The following is a 20,073-nucleotide window of genomic DNA, read 5'->3' as shown; positions in this document are numbered from 1 at the left end:
TTTTGATTTCCAAACCTTTTATTTGCACATTTCACTGCTGGAATCAATTGTACTGCACTCCCAGTTTCGCACAGGCACTTGGGTCTGAGCAGATGCTATAATCATAGAGAAATGAGAAATCTACGGCAAAGATGCCAAGCTGAAACCACAGGGGACACAAAGTGAAAGCTTGTGATGGACAAGGTTAGAGAAAAGCTGCAGCGAAATAAAGTTGATGAGATGCTTAAAGGCCATTTGAAAATGAGTTAGAGAGGCATGGCTGTGTCATTTTCTCTAAGAATAGGAGAAAGTGAGTGATTCTCCATATTTCTGTCACTCTCTCTCTCTCTCCCCTGTCCTCTCTCCCCTGCTCCCTCTCTCCCCTTCTATATCCTTCTCTTTCTCTTCCTTGCTCTCTCCCTCCCCTTCTCTCTCTCACTGACAGGCACTCTTGTTCAGGCTTCGGCTCTTGAGCTCATCGCCTCAGGGGTTTTTCCTGGAGATGGTTTCATTTTCAGTTTTTGGGAGTGTGCCTTCAAGGTGCCAGTGCACACACACACACACACTCTCTCTCTCTTTGGAACGGGGTCATAAAGAGCCCCCTGAACCATGCTGAATGTGTGTTAATGCACACCCAGCTCCCCCTGAACAGCCACAGGATCAGAAATTCAGCACAGATCACAGATAACCTATCTGCTATCTGTTCTATGTTAGCCTTTAGTCAGTTGTGGATAGCAGTTGTGGTACTTCCTTATCTGTTTTTCCCCTCAGTGTATGTCTGCATCCTCTGCCTTAGGCTGTAACTTATTGAAGTCTTTATTTACCATATGCCGTTTGAAATCCTATTGTTAGCGAGCCAAACAATCTCAGACTCCCCCCTCAAAGCCTGGTGCTTTGAACTAAAGTAAACATCTGGCAGGAGGGAGTCCGATGCTGCAGCAATACAAACCAGAGCCCATGCAAATCAGCCTGGCCTTTTTAGTGCAGTCACAGCTTATGGTCTCCTCACTGTCCATTAGGCAGCCTGATAAAACAGGTGGGAGAGACTAGAAGTAGATGGCTATCTGTCTCCAAGCGTTTCGAGCCCCACAGCAACATCAATCATCTCGCAGCTCCCTCTGTCTGATAGTCTGTGATAATCATCTCAGATCTGCTTTCTGTCTTGGCCACTCGGAGGTAAAGGCTAAAGTCAGACTGGCAGTCATCTGCAGAGCGCAGTGAGCCGATGTGACCTTATCAAGATGGCCAGATTCAGCAGGTGGAACCAGTTACTTTGTGAGGAACGTGGATGGATTGTCATTACGTTGCTGACGTCTTGGTCTGAAAGACTTCTCAGGGCTTGGAATTGATTTGCTGGAGCCTGCTTTGCATGTATAGAGCTACGGTTAGCTGGCCTGACTCAATAAAGAGTCAAGGGCACCGTGGCAAATGCTGTTTGGGCCTAGTTAGCAACAGTGGCTTCTCCTCAAAACCTCTCTCTACACTCTGTAAAATAGGTGCCAAAAGGATTCTGTAGTTTATGGTCGCTTACCCCAGATAATAAATGCTTTTCCCTGTACTTAGCAAGAGAACAGAAAACCCACTGACTCAAAACATATTTTCTGTTAACTTCTGTTATGTACAATTTGTTTTGAGTTGAAAGGTTTTCTAAGTGGAGCGAAAAGCAACTAAACTATTGTCCTTGGTAAGCAACCATATGCTATATATGCAGCAAATAGGGATTATGTTGAAAAAAAAATGGAGTTTTCCTAAAAAGAACCATCCATTGGTTCTTAGGGAAACATAAGTCATTCTTCTGTGGCTATTCTGCAAAGAACAATGTTCTTAAGAGTTTAGGGCTGTAAATCTCTGACCTCACAACAATTTGATTTGATTGCATTTCTGATTCAACACATCATTAAATCTGAAAATTTGCTCTGATTTGTGCAACTTGATTTTTGCTACACAGTTCAGCCTTATCTTTCAAAATACATTTAATACACCAAGTACTGTAGTGACCGGAGGAACATTTTAACACAGTAGTTGTTTAAAATGTTTATTTTGGCCTAAAACTAGCATTTAATGTGTTATTTGTTGCGTTATATAGTATTCTATAGTGCAGCATTGCATCTCTCAGCCTAATCTGTTTGACAAAATTCATGATTTTGTATTGTTTTTTTTTTGTGTTTTTGTTGAAACATAGTTATCTCACTACAACATCTAGTATGTATTACACTGATGCATTGTACAACCACTGGGAATCCTTACAGTGCTCAAAAAGTCCTGACTGCTAGCCACTTACCTAAAGGCTAAAAAATACTGTCTGTGGTGCTAGAATTCATACATATAGTAGTAATTTTGTCAGACTTTTTTTCTTTATTTAAGGAATAATTCTGCTGAAGAATTAGAACACTTTAAAAAAAAAAAAGCCACCCAGCTTCCACATTCAACATACATAATCAGAGGGGTGTCTTTTCATGCCTTTTAAGAAAATCTTGCTGTAGAATCTACTGTAGGATGCAAGTAGGCATGTTTACAACAGATATAGCGATGGTTAAATTTTTCATTTTGCCAGTGGTTTCCTATAATTTGAGCTCATACCTCATTAAATCTTAATTATAATTGACATGCATTTTTACACCCCTGTCTTTCTCATAATGAAACTCTGTATATGTGTCTAATTGAATTTGCATACTTTATTACTTTGATTCTTGCCCAAAACTAGTCCTGCATGGCCCAGTAAACCAGTAGAGCCTAGAGCTTGGATCCTCTCCCCAGAGACAGGTGGTAGATCAGCCAGTATATCAGAGCCAGTAAAGGTTTATGACTGTGGAGTAGTTGAATTGGATTACTTAAAGGTCTCCATTTACTCATAGTAATAAAGTGCCATCCACAGTGTATTAGATCACATAGTCTCTTCTAAGCAGGCGGAACAGTGCTGTTAGGTTGCCTATAGAGTCCTTTCAGAGGTTTGAGTTCAAAGAGAAGCCCAGCCAAGCAGTATGTCATGGCAGCTTTTTGGTAAGGCTATGGAAATTTTCTTGAGTAGGCTGAATAAAAGAAGCATAACCTTCCCTCTCATCTCATCTCCAGCATGACAAAGCTACATAGCCCTCATCTCCCACTCTCCACAGCCGCCTTTAAAAGGTGCGCTGCCTGAGAATAAAAAGGCGGCACAGACTAGAAAAAGAGGATGGATGACAGAAAGCTTCCTGGCACTTCAAAGCGAACAGCGTTGCCAGTGGTTTTAAGGCTTACAGACTGCCAAAAAGCCAGCTGAATGAGGAAAAGAAGGAGAGCAAAAAACAAAAGGAGAGAGGATGTGTGTGCGTATGTGCGTGTGTATATGTGTATGAGGGAAAGGGGTGGAGATGAGAGCTGTCTCTAATTTATCTACAAAGGCAGACTTTTCAAACTAGTATTTCCCTGGCCGAAGGGCTTCCAGTGACCTGAATTATCTCAATAATTATAAATCTGCACACAGCTATAGAGAAGACAGGGGCAGCACAGAGTGTGGAGCACTTTCTCATGAAGGAAACTTTTTTTATTATTATTATTATTTTTTTTTTAATGCCTGGCCTACGGGAAGGTGCTGGATGTTCCATTGATTGCAGTGATTGAGATGGCCCACCAAGGTCATTCAAACTTTCCCTGTCCCAGGCGATTCTTTTCTTAGCACGTTTGCACTCCTTCTGTCATACCGTGCTTTCATATGGTGTTCTCCCTGGGTGAGGTGGCTGGTGGCTGGTGGATGGCTTCATAATGTATGATGTGTGGCTGAGGAAGAGGCTCCACAGTAGCAGGGTAATATAAGCTGAGAGAGAATGACTGAGCAGCCCTGTGATTGCTGAAAATGAAGCTTAAGCTGAGGAACAGCCAATTTATCTCCAAGGTTTCAAAGCGTCAATTATTTATCAAGATAAAAATTTCCTTTTAAATGGAAATGGAGGTCTATCCACACATAGGCATGACTGAAATTATAACGAGTGTAGCACATTTTTAATATACACAGATCTGCAATGCTGCATGTGTCTGACATAAAGAGAGGCTGAGGTCCATGGGGACCCCTGTGTGTACTTGTTTCAACTATTTTCTGTTTAATTGACTTTGTATGTATATGGAGTTACCAGTTTAGTAGGTAGACTTATTTTATGAATCAGTGGCGTGGCCAGAATTTAATTTTAAGGGAGGGCTGGTTACAGGTTAAGGGTGGAGGAAACTAGCGAGCCTTAATTTTCAACTTTTATTATAGCTACACTGTTAGAAAACCACTCATTACTGGAGATGTGTATTCCGACTAATTTTAATAATCGAGTATCTGTAAGGCTTCATGAATGGATATCCGGTTAAGCACAGGGAAGGATAAAGAATACCAAAAAAAGCCCCCAAAAAACTACTTTGGCCAAAAGTAATATAGGGCTGCGAGCTAAACTTTTTTTGGTGACAGCATTGCACAAAAATTATAGCAGCTATAGCAGCGCACAGAGAAACATTTTATTAGTCGAAAACAGTTGAGGGACATTTTTAGATTTTAATGTTGGATGAGTAACAGAGGTTGCCTCTTCAGATAAGCTGTCAGAGCTAACCAATGTCATTGGAAGCTGATGAGGACTCGTTATCTTCTACACAAGGTTTTTCTGGACCTAACTAACATCAGCTAGAGCAGCTAGCTTTCTGTTTCAGGGTAGCAATGTTTAACAATATATGCAAATATGAACAAAACCGTTTTGTTTCAATTATGAAACATAACTAATACCTGAGTAGTGGCTTCGATATTCACATATTATTGTGAATACACATACACATGTTATTGGCACCTCAAATGGTTAACTGAGTACTTGAGTACTCATGTACATCCCTTTGCATTACCATAATCAGAGTGGAAAAAACACTTTATTATCAAACACAGCACACAATTACTCACCATACGTTTAACTGGCTAACGTTAGTTATTATAGCAGCTGACAGCATACCACAGGGGGTAAAGTCTAATAAACTAGAAACCTAGCTTTCACGACTCTAGTTGCTAACTCTGCACCCTTGTTGATGTCATCGCTGTGCTAAGAATGGTCCACCACCCATTAATATCTAGTCAAAGGTGGTCCCATGGTGGTCTGTGGTATAGTGATATAGTGGTCTTGATAAAATTGCTAATTACTGCAGATAATGGGTAGATGTGCCTGTAATAAACTAGGAACTGAGTTTATGGGTTACTTGAAGTAAGTACATGTTATTTTGTATATAATGCTATAAAAACCTATGGGAAGCTAGGCTAACTCATGTCGTCTCAGTACGAGAAGACTTGAATTTTGCAAGGATGTCTTTTCACAGTGGAATTGAGCTAGGTAGTTGTCTGTGAGTGTGGTTGGCTGTGCAGGCTCCTTGTCAGCTTGTCAGTCAGTAAATAGTCTTGTTCAATGTTTGACCATTTACGAAATACACATGGATTCTCCTTCGTATCCCCATCTGGTTTTACCATCATGCCCTGTATGTTTCCAGTGGTGTTTTGTCTGAAATGTTTGCTCACTGCAGTGCTGACAGTGTTAGGTGCTGACTGCGTTGCAGTGTGTGGAATCACAGAGGAATATGCACTGTCATGATATTAATCTCTTACCGGTGCTCTGTGTGTGTGGGTGGGTAGTGAGTCTCTGCTTCAAGGTTAAACAGCCATTCTACAAAAAGGACTGTGTCAGATGAGATTTGAATGAGCACACAGGAATGCACAAATCTTTGTCTAACTCCCTTTGTTTTTTTCTCTGCTCCCTTTACCCTTTTTGTCCCTGTCTGTCTCTTCTACTTCTGTCACTATTTGGGACCGTGCGCCTCAGAACTCGGCGACCCCACTCTGTAACTTTACGTTCCTAAACGCTTTCTTTTTTCAATAATACCACTTGCAGTTGATCGTGGAATATTTAGGAGGGACGAAATTTGACAAACTGACTTGGCATCTTATTAGAGTCACATTTAGTGAGCTCTTTAGAATGACCATCCTTTCACAGACGTTTGTAAAAGCAGACTGCATGGCTAGGTGCTTGATTTGTGGCAATGGGACTGAATAAAACATCTGAATTCAATGATTAAGAGTTGTGTCCCAATACTTTTGTTCATATATTGTATGTATCTGTCTGTCTGTCTGTCTTTCCATCCGTCCATCCATCCATCCATCTATCTGAAGTAAAATGATCATGACGGCGACTAAACAAAAATGACATGTTTTCGGATGTCTATAATGTAGTTCAGCGTTGTCCAATCTTATCCACAAAGAGTCAGCATGGCAGAAAGTTTTCATTCCAAACAAGCAGGAGAACATCTTGTTCCACTTGTTAAAACAGTTGAGCTTAGTCTCCAAACAGCTGGTCAGGTGTGCTTCTGTTTTGTTGGAATGAGAACCTGCAGCCACACCGGCTCTTTGCTGATAAGACACCCCTTAAATTGATATAGAATCTTTATATTATGTAAAGGTTACACAAAAAGTTCTTCACACTCATAAATCCCGTTTTTCAAATGCTTCTTTTATGGCAATGCTGAAAATGGAAATGCTTTTTGGCGCTTATTTAAAGAGTGTAGGAAATGGTTATTCTGTAGGTTTTCTCAGGAAAGAAATATCTAAAGCTAAGGTTGGTGTTACAAGGCCATTTGAAAAGCCATTGAGATGAAGAGGGTTTTGCTGTATTTTCATTAACTGTACTTATGTTCCTTTTGTTTGATCTTGACTTCATTGTTTTCTGTGTTTACCATCTGTCTGACCTGAAAATCTGATTGACTACTTGATATTACCTCTTGATAAACTTATTAAACTCTTGAGATTCTTGCTGTTACCTTTTTTTGATGAACTACTAATTAAAACACAGTGTCTCTGTCTCTGTTCTCAGGTTGTTTCCAGCTATGTAACGTCTTCAGGCAGAACATGGAGATAGACCAGTGTCTGCTGGAGTCTCTGCCACTGGGTCAGAGACAAAGGCTGGTGCGGCGCATGCGGTGTGACCAGTTGCGGGCGTACTATGAGCGGGAGCGCACGCTGCAGAAGCAGAGCAGCCACAAACCACGCAGCAGCCAGCGCAAAAAGCACACCATCAGTTTCCCTCTCTCTGACATCCTCCAGGACGCCATCATACGCCATGATGACAAAGAGGGTGAGGATGGGTGTGCGTGTTCTAAGTGATGGAAATGAGGATAGCGTGTGTGAGCACGCCTGTATGTGACATGATAAAATAAATCAAAATCAGACCTGTTGAGTCACACAGTACCCAGAGATCCAAGTGTTTTTGATTTTGTATTCACCTCTCATTGAAGATGTAAACTGAGCAACCTTTGGGACCAGTTTTTTGCAGTGCAAAGAAGGTGATAAGGTAAAAATATAGTGATCATAATACCTGAAGGCACTGTCGCAATCTGCGGTATCGTCACAGTGGACCTTTTTTCAAACTTCTGTAGGTAAAAAGCTGTCTATGATTGGGAGAGAGAATATGTGACATTATCTATGAAGACAAAAACTAGTGATGTCACTTTAGTTAGTTACCTTAGTAGGTAGATGAGCTAGTGAACTGTGCAGACTAGCTGCAGGGTTATGTGTCACTTTTGCGTAGTAAATGTTAACATTATATTTCAAACACTTAATGTTATATTACAAATGCTGAATGAATTAAACAGTCATGTTGGTTATCTTACATAGAAACACTGACTACAACCTGACCATTTGTTACATTATACACTGTACAACACAACAGTAATGTTATACAGGGGAAAATGTAAAGTTAAATCACTTAATATGACCAAAAAGACAGAGGTATAACTGACCATTTTAACTTCACTCCCAATCTGCACAACATTGACTATAGTCAGTAAACATTACACAGCAAAAACAGTGTTATACAACACTTGCTGACCTAGTTGGGTAATTTGTCATGAGATCCTTGCCTTCACAGTCATGGGGGTAAACATCGAAGAAAAGTTCCAGCTTGCTCCTCTCTGAAAACAAGAACTGCTCCACCAAACAAGTGTTGTCTTTTATGAAGAAAATGGATAAATACTTTAATGAGGTCATAAAAACAGCAGTCCTCAACATTCGCCTTCAAAAATGCCACCACTGCTCTAATGTTTTCCCTCCTGTGATAACTTGTTGAATACGGAAGTGTGCAAAGTCTGTATTTTTTGCAAACAGATTGTAACAGACAACGTCACTATAGAATATACAATATGTAGCATATATATATATTTTTTTTTTCTGAGGTTTGCAAACAGGTTGGAACAGACAAAATGTATTTTTAATGTAATTTATTTCATTTGGAAAAAATATAAGGAAAAAATCATGGGAGAATGTCTAACAACTGGTAAAAATAAATTAATTATAATCAAAATAAAAAATTACATTATAATCAATTATATTACTTTTGTTTATGGTTCTATGAGTACTGATAATACTCACAATGTACTCAGAAAAGTGCTTTATTATGCAACATAATTTATCACAATGATAACACATCATCATATTATATCCCATATTCAATTAGCATGTAGTCCTGTCCTATAATGCAAATCCCATTAAAGACTGTGTGAAGTTCTAGAGCACTAGCGTGTGTCATATTCCAGGTTTTGTTTCAGGGCTCCAGAAGATCAGATTAGACCGTGTGTATGCGTAGGAGGCCCGTTGTGGGTCCGTATGTGTGTGGGTGGGCGTGTGCATGTGAGCACTGCCCAGCTGGTGAAAAAGGCCAAATTAATTTCCAGCAAGGCGAGGAGTCGCAAGCTCTGACATTAGCCGCTGGGTATTAACTCATTCTTCACGCTGATTACAACCCAGTCAAAAAGCTAATATTCTCCCGCTCTTGGGACAGGCAAAAGTAATCTAATCAAGAGCATGCAGACTGCGGGTCTCGGGCAGGACTGGATGGCGATCGCAGAGTGGCTGCACTCCCATCATGAGCGGTGGAGCAGGAAAAATTAATTTAACCAAGTCAGCTATTTCTGTCTGTGACTTTGTAAGGTGGAGTACAGGAGCTATTTTCATTCCTCTCAGGAAACATAGAAATGAGAGGGCTTTCATTTCAACAGCGTGCCAACCTTCTGAGGAAAATAACACTTTTTAACGCCCATCATATCAGGAGGCTTGCCATTCATAAGTTAGCAGACGTTCAGTAATTTCCCCCAGTGTGACATGGATGAGTCAGACGAGGCTGGCTCTGAAAGTCTAGCATAGATAGACATAGCAACAACTGCTTGAACAACTGGCCGCAGGCATCTGCTAATGTAATCTATGGATCATATCCTGCTCATCACAGGGTAATGACATTTGCTACTCTGTAATATACAGCAATGGCTTTGTGAATAATTCTTTAAAGGTACTGTAAGTGTATATACATATATGTCCAGCAGTTTGTAGACGCCTGCCTGTCCAAAGTGGGTTTTTTTTGTTTTTTTTTCTTATCTTCAAAATCAGGAATATTGATGGGGAATTTGATTTTCCTTTGCTGCAGTAATAGGCTCTACTCTTCTGGGAAGGCTTCACACTAGATGTTGGAATATTGCTGTGAGGATTTGATTGCATTCAGCCACAAGAGCATTAGTGATGTCAGGTACTGAAGTTGAATGATTATTGTTATTCTCAGAGGTTCTCATTCTATGGAGCTCCATCACTCCAGAGAGCTCAATTCCACTATTCCACTTGTCCAGTGCTGGGGGTTTATACCTCTCTGTTCGATGCTTGGCATTGGGCATGGTGATCTTAGTCTCGTGTGCGGCTGCACCAGAGCGTCTTGTTCTGTTGGTAGCTTCAAATTGTTTGCCATGTCTTCACAACAGGAAATACACGTTCACTGTAAGAAATTATATTTTTCATCTACTATTTGTTATTTATGCTTTCTACTGTTAGACAGTGTTCTTAGGAGGCTTCTCACTTGTTGAACTTTTGTGAGTAAACATTTCTTTGGTAGTGAACATTCATTCTTTTTATAATTATTAAGGATATTTGTTTTTTTATACTGCATCTTAAGCAATGATTCTAGTCTCTTCTATATCTGTGCCCCTTTGTCTTCATTTTCCCATCTTTTTTATTCTCCCTCCATCTTTGTCACTCCTAATGGTTTACCCAGCTGTCAGGCCAAATCTGTGTCACATCTCCCAGCAGCCTTTGCAGGTCAGTGTGTAAATCTCACCCATTGGCTGCCAACTGGGTTCAGCTGGTCCACGGCACCAGCTGGTGTTCCCGTGGCAACGCCTGTTGGAAACATGGCACCTTTGGCTGGGGATGAATGACAACTTCAGCCCACCTACTAAACACTAATTACCAATCTGGCGAGTCCCGATGCTTTTGTTCTGGACCGCAGAGTCACTCAGACAAGTAGACCTGCTCATTGTCCTGTGCAAATGCCTCTTGACCAGTCAGTGACTCCGATTATTGATTTCTCATGGCTCCATGCCACTGTTTTTGTTTTACGCCACCTTGCTTAACCCTTTGCTGGGCAAAAATAGACAATTTAGATGGAAGCACAGCACAAAACCATCTATTTTGCAAACAAATGTATAAGAATATATTGTACTCTTTTGTCAATGTTTATCATTACTCTGTTGAAACAAAGTAGTAATAAGCTATTAGTGATATGAAGTTAATACTGAATGTTTTAACATTATGGATGCCATTTTTCTGAAATCTGATTGGCAGAGTTACATTCGACTTGATGAGTGAACACTTATGAGTGCACGCATTAACTGAATGCTGTGTTAATGCACCAAAAGATTAAAATGTGTTCTTTGTATGTACCGTGGAATGTAGCACTGATAGGTGGGGCCAGACAAAGTAAATGGCCCAAAACCGTCATATACCCTATGTAAAAACCTGGTTTTGTTTAAACTGAGGGGCTGAGTATGGTATGTTTATCGTTATATGACCAAAAACTGAAAGAATATACAATGATGGACAACAAACATAAATGCCATGACTGATGCTAGCTTTGGCTCATGGACCTTAGTAGCTCTTAAAAGCCAATACTATTCACCACGTCCTTCTCCATAATGTTTTCTTCACATCGCCTTGCATCACACTTTATCTCTGAGAACATGGACGGAACAGTTGTATTATTGCTTGCGGATGTTTGCTTTTGATGTGGTGTATTGTTGTAATTGTACTGGCGCTCTCTCGATGAGTGGTCTCAAACACTGTTTTCTGCTGGTGCTTAATTTTTTTTTTAGTAGGCCTATGTAGCAGAAACAAATACCTATTGATCCCCTCATGAGTACAGGTCAAAAACATGAATGATAAATTTGGCTAAAAAGGATAAAGGATGAGTGATAAATTTTTTACTCAAAAGGATTTTTTTTTCATAGAGCAGTTGTTTATTTTTAGCATATGGTTAATTGGTTCATCATTTACATTCTTAGTGCACACACTTGGTTATAAACTAAGGAAGTGTTAATAGATTTGTAAAGCAGTATCATGAAAAAGCATCAAAGCAAGTGTCCGATTTCAAGACTGAGTTTGATTGGTACCCTTTTTTACAAATAAGCTTGAGTATAAAGGACTATAGCCTGCACATGGTGACAGACCTTTTAGTAAAATGTTCTTTTGTTCTTTTTCTCTGCAGCAAATATAGTGTTGAATGTTGCTTAGTCTCTTTCAGAAGGAACAATGAAGGGCAGGTTGTGTCTGTCAGGTGGTCAGGGATGCAGCAGGATTTGTGTTGATGCTGTTTGGTCTGGGTTTTAGAGGCTGTGCCAAAGCCATGGTGCCTGGATAAAGAGCCCATCTGATATCTGCTGTTTCAGAGTGGTCTGCAGCTGGCACCCTCCACCTCAAACACACATATCAGGAGAGAAACAGAAAGACAAAGACAAACACTTCTCACAGCACACAAACTAGAAGTGGGTTTCTGTGTGAGTTTGTTTTTGTGTGTTTTTGGCTGTCAGTTGCCAGATATTTCCTGTCAGTCATACACAGCTTTTATTGTGTAATAATGTTAGAAAGTGACAATGGTGTTGCCAGCAAACTTTAGAGGGCCTTTATAGTGGAAAATTGAAATTTCCTCAGTTTTTTGCAGTGAAGAAGTTTAGTTTTTAAAAATACCACTCACTCACCCCAGTCCATTCAGTTCATACATGGGAGCTTCAGAAACAGCCTATTTTGAATCCTTTTTGTGTTTTTGTGTTACAACAACCAACACCTGTCTGCCGATTCTGCCTACAGCAGTTTAGCCCAACCCAATAGACATCAAAGTCAGAAGTAGTGTTTTAGCCCAGCTTGCTTTACAAATGAGGCACAATGCATGACAGCCAATCAGAACAGAGGTTTTACATGTATGAGTTAACAGAAACAAACAGTTATCGTCTGTTGTTCTAAGAGAGAGATTTTGGATATTGTTCATATAAAAATGAACTATGACTACATTTGGTATAAAACCACACAAGCATTCTATGTGGACCACATGGGAAAAATGATTAAAATGTAAGGTTTGGCCCTTTAATCTGGTTGTTGACTGATGCTGTTTAATTGATTTTGAATGTTTTTGGAAAGCTAAGTTAACATTTATATGAGATATAACATGCATGAGTCATAAACTTGGCATAGTGCTTTTTTTATAGAGGATATATTGCAGGGTATATATTGGCTGAAGAGTGATGTCTTTGAGGAGTCCCAGCAATATATTCCTCATGATCATATCTTTAATTATTTTAATAGTTGAGGAAAATGTGTAAACAACCCCCTAAACAGTGTGGCCTGGGGACTGTTCTGGGCATTCTGGCAGATGGGATGTGAGGGTGGGAGCAGTGTGGCGATGTGGGGTTTTAGTGGCAGTATGTGACAAACAGATTGCAAAGGATCAAAGATGTGAAGAACATTCTTAGAGTCCTCTGCGAAAAATCCATTACCTCTTCAGTGATACGCCACACAGTTAATGGTTATGAAGCATGTTTTCCTCCCTTTCTCTGTAGGATGTCATTGAAAAGCTCTTGTGGACAGATGCCATTGATTTTCATCATTTGCTTTGTTTTCCATCTCTCAGTGCTGTATTTCGGGCAATAGGAAGGTGTGAAAATCAGACTGATAGACTGCGTCTAAGCGCTTCTACACGGTCAAATCATGTGGCCAGTTTTACAGAAACACTCAGATGGCCCAGATATTGCCACAAATAAGCATTCAATCATTCAACTCGCAGATGAGTGGCACCTTTCCAATTTCAGATAGCTTATCCAGCATTTATCCAACGGCAAGTGCTGAAGGCTGATGAAGATAGAGATCATGCTGCCGTCATACTGAAGCACAATTGAACACAATTAGATTAGTCTTTTCTCATCTCAGCCGTTCTGGTGGGCTGCATTCAGACAGCTTTTTACCTGAGCACTGGAGCGTCCTATTGCAATGACATCAGCTTTGCTTAAGCTCTAAATGACTTGAAAATCTAGACACATAACCTGCCTCCCCATCACTCACTCTCTCTTTTTATTTCTCTCCTCTTTCTCTCCGTAGTCCCCCCTTTCTCTCTTTTCCTCACCCTCTCTATCTCTGCCCTGTTTTCTTATTTATTCTTTTGTTTTCTCTCTCTCTCTCTCTCTCTCTCTCTCTCTTCCTCTTCACTTCTCCTTATTTCCCCTCTCCTTCACCCCATTTCTCTCTCAATTTCTCTCTCACTCTAGTGCTCTCTAATTTCTTTCTCTCTATCACCCCCCTTTTTCTCTTTTTCTCACCCTCTCAATCTCTGCCCCGTTCTCTTATTCATTCATTCTTTGTTTCTTTCTCTTTGTCCTTCTCTCTCTCTCCCTCCATCTTTACTTCTCCATATTTCCTTCTTCTTCTCCTCACATAACTCTCTCTCTCTCTCCCCACTACTCCCTAATTTCTTTCTCCTCTTTCTCTCTGTCAGCCCCCATTTCTCTCTTTCTCACTGTTTCTATCTCTGCCCTGTTCTCTTGGTTTTTTTCTCTGTCTCTCTCCTTCTTTCTCTCTCTCCTCTCTCTCTCTCTCTCTCTCTCTCTCTCTCTCTCTCTCTCTCTCTCTTTCTCTTTCTCTCTCTCTCTCTTTCCTCTCTCTGTCTCTCTCTCCTCTCTCTCTCCTTTCTCTCTCTCTGTCTCTCTCTCTCTTTCCTCTCTGTCTCTCTGTCTCTCTGTCTCTCTTGTGTTTGTGTGCTGATTAAACCTTGTCACTGCTTCTTCCTCCTCCTTCAGGCAGAGATTAGCAGATAAAGCTTCCATCTCGAGAAATGTTGGGTATCTGTTGACGGTTTAATCAGAATTTTGCACTCATCTCAAAGCAAAGATGTTATCAGGAATCCCTGTCCCCAAAGTCAGATTGAGACAGTGATTACTTTTTGGGTCAGACTCTTTCTCTCTGAGGAATGAGTAGTTTGAGAAACCTCAATATTCACTGCTTTATTTGACTGTATGATATTGTAGATTTCTGTGTGTGCATGTACTGTGTGCTGCGCTATCGTATTACGGTTTCCCCAGATTCGTCCTCTTACCTTCCGCTGAGCCGTGTGAGAGTGTGGTGGGAGCATCTGCTGCTCTTTGAATGCTGAATGTGAAAATCAATCCCTGTGGTATTGTTTTATGTACCCATCTCGAATGCTGATGTGAGTTGTGTTTGTTGCAGGTCTCAGGCTGATATTGAGTTGTTATTGAATGCTGTGCTGTCTGCCATGATATATTTGATGACAGTCACAGATATGAATAAACTTGAAGATCTGAGTGAACACTAGCAGGTTTTTGATTTCAGCCCTTGCACATAATACAGAACATTATCTTGATAGAGCTGTAGTTCATGTCAGTACTAAGCAAAAGTCTTCAGCAGCAATGGAAATTTGGCGAGTTTGAAACTGTTGGATCTCGAGAGTGTGTTTTCCAGTGAAAGCACTATAATACATTAAATAAACATAAGCACAGCACAACGTGACAAGAATTTCTTGTTTTCAGTAGAGTTATTAAATATATTGATTAGAACAATATATTTAGAAAAAGTTCAATGTCTGACTTCTCCATGCGTTCCAGCCATTACATGTACATGTGTTTACATTATGACTTCAGACAGATGACAGCAAACCGGGTATTCCACTCTCAAACTGTAATGGGATTACTTTACTGTAAAAAGTAATCTTACTGCTCATTACTTTACTGTTGCTTTACTCTGTAAAACTCACTTGTACCAGCTGTGCAAGGGAAAACTCAACTCAATAGTCCTTTTCAGTCAGAAAGAAACAATTACAGTAACATCATTTAAAAGACATGTCATTACACCTTTAACAAGACACAGATTAAAATGACAAAAATAACCTGATGCTGTTTGAAAGCCTGGACGCTAGTCAGTATAGAAACAGTTCAAAAACAACTGCCTCAAAATGAAATATTTAAAAAAGAAATGTAAAGCTTATAGAGGTATGAAACGAAAATCTATGCTTGTATGTTTAGGTGAGGTTGAGTATCTTTCTTCTGCAGCACAGCATCTTTACTCATCAGTGTCATATTAGCATGATCAGATGCCAATTGTTTGCCGGTTTACAGTGCTTCCCACACTCGTGCTGCACTGCTCTGCTATAATTCACTGTCAAAGTCCGAAACATTAAAAACGTACAAATTATGTAAAGGTATCTGTGGGAATTTGTGACCATTCAGTGAGTAGAATATTAGTGAGGTTAGACACTGATGTTGGACGAGAAGTTCCAATTTATCCCAAAGGTGTTCAGTGGCGGTGAGATCATGGCTCTGTGCAGACCACAGGAGTTCCTCCACACCAGACTCATCGAACCGTGTCTTTGTGCACAGGGGCACAGGCTTGTGAACGACTCTTTTACACACTGCCCCTTCCCATCACTCTGACTGGTTGGAACACTGGCTAGCACACACATATACTATTTATTTAACCCCACTGAACTCCACACACACATACATATAATGCATAGTGCACTTTATGACCACTGCCCTCTGTCACCTTATGACCACTGCTCTCTGCTCTTTCCACAATGCTGTGTAATTGTAACTGCTAAGTTTACTTATTTATATCTACCTCTTTATTTATGTCTTTATTTTGTGAACTGAGGTTTAGTACAGCAAGAATTTAATTGTACAGTGTAACTGCATGTTTTACTGTGCATATGACAATAAAACTCTTGAATCTTGAATGTAGGAACAGGAAAAGGCCTTCCCCAAACTGTTGCTCCAAAGCAGTTGTCTAAAATATCCTTGTACACTGCTGCGTTAATGTTATCCTTTACTGTAATTAAAGGGCCAAAGTCCAAGCCCTGAAAAACAGCCCCAAACCCTCAATCGTCCTCCACCCAACTTTACTGTTAGCACTTCATTCGGGGAGGTCGCATTCTCATAGCATCTGCCAAACCCAGACTAATTAATCAGACTACCAGATAGTAAAATGTGGTTCATCACTCCAGAGAACATGTTTATTTTGGGACACCGAATGCTCGTAGTTGTAGTCCAGACATAACTGTTCATGTACAACAAAACCTTCAATGAAAGCACACCATTAGAATAATTAGTGTGCATTTAAGTGTTTTTAGGGTAGAATAGTGGCTAACACAATCACCCTGCACACAGACAGGAATGCCACTGCTATACTAGTGATGCTGCCACCATGGGAATGTTTACATGGCTGCATACCTCTGTTGGTCATATAATGTTGCTGGTTGCTTACTGTCCAGTTAAATAGCTTTAATCAGATTGTCAAAGACTTTTGCACAGTATCCTATTTCTGTTTGAGATGAACTATAAGGATGAAGTACAGTCTTATGCAAACGTTTGGACACCCCTGGTGAAAGTGACAATAAGTTGCATCCTCTACAGGGAACAAACCTCTACAAATTTGAATGCAATTATTTGCTGAATTTAACATAGTTGGGCCTAATAAGTATGTTATTGTTTATTAATTATAATAATTATAAACAGAAACTTTGCACTTGCAAAGGAAAAAAAAGACATATTTAAGTTCTAGAGAAGTGTTAACCTTCTCTAACAAAACATGTAATTTGACCCGGGATGTTCAAACTTTTGCAAATGACTGTGTGTATATACACATTTTGTTCAGTGTTCTTTTAGCATGTGTGGGTAGCTGAGGTTGAAAGCTGCTTGGGACCAAGCTTTCAGCATGAGTTCTGTTGCAGTCTGGTTCTCTCAATGGACACTTAAAAAGTCTGTTCAACTTTGGAATCCACCAAGCCGCTCAGCTTCCTGTTTTGTGATGAGTCAATAAGAGAACTGTCATAAACGCAGTCCTACACCTCCTCTGGGTTTCCACACCTTGCTGGGAAAGAGTAGGTACCTTTCTTTGACAGAACAAAACTCAAAGAGGCCAGGTTTTCAAATACTGCAAAACAAAATCAGCAGTGATTCTGTGACATTATCTTGTGCTCTTTGTTCGGATGCTTGCTTGGTCTGATATTAAGAGCTCAGTTTTGACAGCCAGAAACAATTTGAGAAGTGTAAGACTATAAAAATTCAGTACTGCAATTTACTCAAAGTTACTCCACCATTCCAACATCTGTGTGGGAGGGCCACTGTCAAGCATTATGTCCTACATTACTGTGTTCTCTGTCTCAGTTAATAGCTCTAAATTATCTCCCCACAGTAGTTAGTCTCTTTAGCACCAATTACAGAAGATTACATAGTGCATTCTGTACTAGACAGAGAAGCCAAAAGGTTTCGAACATCAGACATGCCCATCAGTTGCTTCCAGCCTTGGGTTGCATAATGTGGCTGTGCCTTTAAAGCTTTGCTTTTGAAATGGAACCTTTATTCATTTATAGACATTTTAGACTGTTACAGAACTGTGGCACATATCATAGCTGTATATTTTGACAGATATATAGTGACTATATAGAGAAGCACAAGTGCTGTTGAATACTGGACTGATAAAGATGTGGGAGAATCAATGTATATGAGCTATAGCATTTTCAAGAGTGTTCTGTCATCGAGCACTGTTTTTCCTACTGCGAGGATGTGCTTTAGCCGGAAAATGACATTAAATATTGAAATATAACTACTGGAAACAGTCTAGTAGAACTGTAATATTGAAAGTAAACACTTTTAACCATATTTGATATCATCATTCTATGCTCAGACAGGCAAAAATTTAATTTAGGACCATTTTTAATTCCATGGCATCCAGTTTTAATTAAAATGTCTCCCTCTGCCAATGCTGTGGAATGAATAATTCAGTCAATACAAAATATGCCAACTCCACAAAACTTGTAATGCAGATGTCTTTTTGCTTGTGTGTTTTGAATTAGTTTTAGAATGATTAAGATAGCTTTTGAAGCTGTTAAATGTTATAAATAAATAAAAGTTAGATTAAAGATTAGAGTGGAGTGGGCAGGTGCTGATGCTTTTAGTCCCGTGGATTAGATGATGAGGTTATTTGTGCACAATTCGTAAGTCATGTAAAGACCAACTCAGTGTGTTCTTGTTCATTTTGAAAGGTGAACTCAATCATCGGGTACACTACATTGACAAAAGGGTGCAAACATCACATCCATATGTGCTTGTTAAGCATCTCTGTCTGAGACCGTGGACAGGCAGTCCCCTTTTGCTGCAGCGACAGCCTCTACTCTTTTGGGTACATGGCTGCAGAGATTCGTTTCCATGTAGTCACAAGAACATTAGTGAGGTCGGACACTGATGTTAGGTGATAGGGCTTGGCTCGCAGTTGATGTTTTTGTTTGTCATAAAGGTGTTGGATGGGGTAGAGGTCAGGACTCTTCGTAGGCCAGTCATGTTATTCCACTCAGAAAAACAGTGTCTTAATGGAGCTTGCTCTGTGCACAGGAGCATTGTCTTGCTTAAACAGTGACTTCTTCCACAAATTTCTTTAAAATGTCATTGTATACTTATGCATTAAAAGTCCTTTCGCTGGAGTTAAGGAGCCCAAACCATGAAAAACAGTTCCAGACCGTTATTCCTTCACCACCAAACTTTAGCACTATGCACTTGGGCAGGTAGAATTTTGATGCAGCTGTCAAACCTAGATTCATTCATCAGACTGCCAAATGGTGAAGCGTAATTCATCACTCCTTAGAATGTGTTTCCACTGCTCTAGAGTCCAATGGCAGTGTGCTTTACACCACTCCAGCCAATGCTTGGCATTGCACATGGTGATCTTAGATTCGTGTGGCTACTTGGCCATACAAAACCAATCCATGAAACTCCTGACAGTGCTTCTGATAATGTTGCTTTCAGAAGCAGTTTGGAACGCTCTGCTGTCTCGTTCTGTGAGCTTGTGCAGAGCTTTGATGCTCCTAAACATTTTCAGTTCGCAGTAACAGCAGTTGACGGGGCAGCTCAAACCGGACAGAAATTTGACAGACTCGCTTGTTGGAAGGATGGCATCCTATAACAGTGCCATATTGAAATACACTGATCTCTTCACTATAACCTATTCTACTGCAAGTGTTTCTCTATAGAGAGCATATCTATGTGCTTGATTTTGTGTCTGTTACAAATGGGTGTGGTTGAAAGTCTGCTAATTAGGTGTCCAAATACTTTTGGTCACATTATGTATGCTGGGTTGACATAGATTTTCAGGTGCTGTCTGCCACGAACAAGCAGAATCCTACAAGACGCAATGATGGCTTATTAAAGCTTCATCACACTAGTACCAGATCATGGCTTTCTAGGACACCTTGACATCCGCAAAGCAGAAGCTGCAACATTCTGTCAGGTATTTTAGTATTTCATGTTCGCTGTGCGGTATACTCTGTGGGAGTGGTAAAGCTCCTATAAAGAACTATAATGGATGCAGTGTGTCCTCCTCTAGGCTAGGTGATAACAGGATAGAATAGGATCTGAGTCAGCTCCTCAGGGATGTGGGAGCACTCCACCTCATCTTTGCTCCGAATGTGGTTCTGCCTGGCTGAACTCCTTTAAAATCCCCTACTCCCTCAATCCTGAGCTTCTTATTCTGGAGTATCCAACACAGCAAAACAGCATTGCCTCCAAAGCCGATTTGGAAAACATGAAGCATCCATGCTTGACTGAGATTCCAGACAGGATTCTGCCAGGTTAAGAGATTGTGAAAAACATGATTTTCTGCTTGGCATGAGGAAAATTATTTGTTTTAGAGATGAAATATTCATATCTCATGTCTCTGATGGTCGTACATAAGGGAACGAGTGAGATGGAGAATTGATG

General features: G+C 40.2%; 1 protein-coding gene across 1 annotated transcript in view; it reads left to right on the top strand.

Moving 5' to 3' along the window:
* myo16 (myosin XVI) overlaps nucleotides 1-20,073 on the top strand; it is a 167,062-nt gene that overhangs the window by 14,095 nt on the left and 132,894 nt on the right. Inside the window, exon 2 of the mRNA XM_036595285.1 lies at nucleotides 6,831-7,091. Within this exon, the coding sequence (XP_036451178.1) occupies nucleotides 6,831-7,091 (261 nt within the window). The remainder of the gene's footprint in view (nucleotides 1-6,830; nucleotides 7,092-20,073) is intronic.

The sequence above is a fragment of the Colossoma macropomum genome, unplaced genomic scaffold, assembly GCF_904425465.1.
Source record: "Colossoma macropomum unplaced genomic scaffold, Colossoma_macropomum, whole genome shotgun sequence".
In the NCBI taxonomy this organism is placed as follows: domain Eukaryota; kingdom Metazoa; phylum Chordata; class Actinopteri; order Characiformes; family Serrasalmidae; genus Colossoma; species Colossoma macropomum.
Note: the sequence above shows the minus strand (reverse complement) of the source record. Positions and strands in the feature narration are given on the sequence as shown.